Here is a 2,106-nt window from a genome sequence, read left to right on the forward strand (position 1 = left end):
ATATTGTGTGTGATTCTGCTATATATGTTCAGTGAGTTAATGAGTCATTTTCTCTCTCTCTCTCTCTCTCTCTCTCTCTCTCTCTCTCTCTCTCTCTCTATATATATATATATATACACACACACACACACACACACACACACACACACACACACACACACACACACACACACACACACACACACACACACACACACACAAAATAAAACAGCGCATGAGTTTTGAATCACAAGTACATAAAAGCTGGTCCACTTCATTTGAAAAAGTACCTGTGTATTGTTGAACATTTGAATTTCACAACAGTATCATTAAAACCTGAATCTGTATCGAAACCTGACATCTTTGGTGGGCTGCATGGTACCAAAACCGAATCGTTTGCGGTCAATATCAGGTATCGCCTGATCAGGAGTTTCCAGTTCAAACTCAAAATATGCCAACATGAGGAAAATGAACAGTTTCAGCTCATTAGTGGCAAAAAAGCGCCCAGGACACATGGAGACCCCGGCACCCCAGGGCATGTTGTAATACTTCACTTTCTTCCCGTCTTTGTAGAAATCAGTTTTTTTGCTCCCATCTGGATTCAGAAAGCGGTCGTATTTGAATGAATGTGGATCAGGATGGACCTCTGGGTCAAGTTGAACTGCACTGTAAGGAAAGATGGCCACTCTGTCATCTTTGCGAACCCAGTATTCCTGACCATCAGCCACTTTAAAGGTCATATTTTTAACAACCGCCCTGATGAGGACTGGTGCAGCGGTGAGGCGGAGGGTCTCTTCTACAGCACTGTCCAGGACTGGTGTCTTCATCAACATGTCACGGGTCAGGTTGATCAAAGGACCATCGCGGCGGGCTTCCTGCCCTGTTTCCTTCAGGACTTTGTCAACTTCCTCCTTTACAGCTGCCATGGCTTCAGGGTTCTTCATAAGGAAGAGGAGCAGCCAGAATGATGAAGGGCCCGTGTTTCCCTGAGAGGCCCAAAGGAGCACAAACATGTATCGGCTTATCATCGAGTCTTTCATACCTTTTTCCCGTCTTCCCTGCTGATTGTCCCACACCCAGCCACCAACGTTGTCCTTTTCCCTTATTTTCTGCACTGCTAAAGCATCCCAGAAATATGACTTTAGCTTCTCTGCCTCCATCTTTGTTCTTGGTGGAAGGACGCTGTATGCCAGCTCAGGGAAGAATTGGTCATATTTACGAAACTCATGATACAAAACCTCCGATTCCACTCTGTCTTTCTCTTTGGCTTTGTCTACAGTTCCCTCGGGTGTGTGTGGCTCATTTCCGAACAGAGATAAATAACCAGCCCGAAAAACAATATTGTAACAGTACATAAACAGCCCGTCTTCTTTCCAGCTGCTTTGGTCCGTCGCTGAGCCAATATTGTGCAACATCAAGTTCTGTAGATTTGTCATCATGGCTTGTGTCATGACCTCCAGTCCATCTCCCTTCAGGTGCTTGTGGCTGGAAGTCTCCAGAATTTTCTTATCACCATCTTCAGACTTATAGCCAAAGACTCTTTTTATCAGAATCTTGGCAAAACTGTTTAAGTCCAGCTTTTCTCGACTCTCCTTAACAAAAGGTCCAAACAACAGCGGGTCTTGAAGGAATGTGATGTAATGTCCTCCCAGCTGGACTGTGAAGATGTTCCCATGCTTTATCCTCATCCGTTCAAGGAATTTACAGGTGTCCCTGCGGAATTCTAAGACATGACCCAGCCAAGGGATGAGCCCTTTGTCCAATGGGGGTTCCCCAGGTTGGCGTTGACGAAATGCACCAAGAAGGTACAAACCTCCGATCAGAGCAGCAAGCAAAGACAACAGGATCAGCAGCAGCAGTCCCATGACTGAGTCCTTTGGCAGCCACAGAGTTTTGAGAAACAAACAGCATGTCTTCCTTTATAAGTAGAACTTTGCTCCTCCTACATTTGAGGTTCCTGGGAGCTGATTTGGTTAATCTAACAATGGGTTCAGAATGTTCTTGTTATTCATGCAGTGGCAGATAATTTATCTAAAACCACCTCAAAACTCTGGAATGTTCCATCTTAAAACATTAAAACAAAACAAACCAACCAAGAAACTAAAGTTTAATTCAAACAAACCAATA

The 2,106-nt window shown here is 44.3% G+C and overlaps 1 protein-coding gene across 1 annotated transcript; it reads right to left on the reverse strand.

Annotated features, from left to right (window-relative positions):
• Nucleotides 1-306: 306 nt before the first annotated feature.
• LOC117521832 (5-beta-cholestane-3-alpha,7-alpha-diol 12-alpha-hydroxylase-like) lies at nucleotides 307-1,864 on the reverse strand. The gene has a single exon (XM_034183184.1). It carries the CDS (start codon nucleotides 1,842-1,844, stop codon nucleotides 309-311), a length of 1,536 nt encoding a protein of 511 aa, XP_034039075.1. The 5' UTR covers nucleotides 1,845-1,864; the 3' UTR covers nucleotides 307-308.
• Between the last annotated feature and the right edge of the window lie 242 nt (nucleotides 1,865-2,106).

This window comes from Thalassophryne amazonica, chromosome 12 (genome assembly GCF_902500255.1).
Source record: "Thalassophryne amazonica chromosome 12, fThaAma1.1, whole genome shotgun sequence".
Classification (NCBI taxonomy): Eukaryota; Metazoa; Chordata; class Actinopteri; order Batrachoidiformes; family Batrachoididae; genus Thalassophryne; species Thalassophryne amazonica.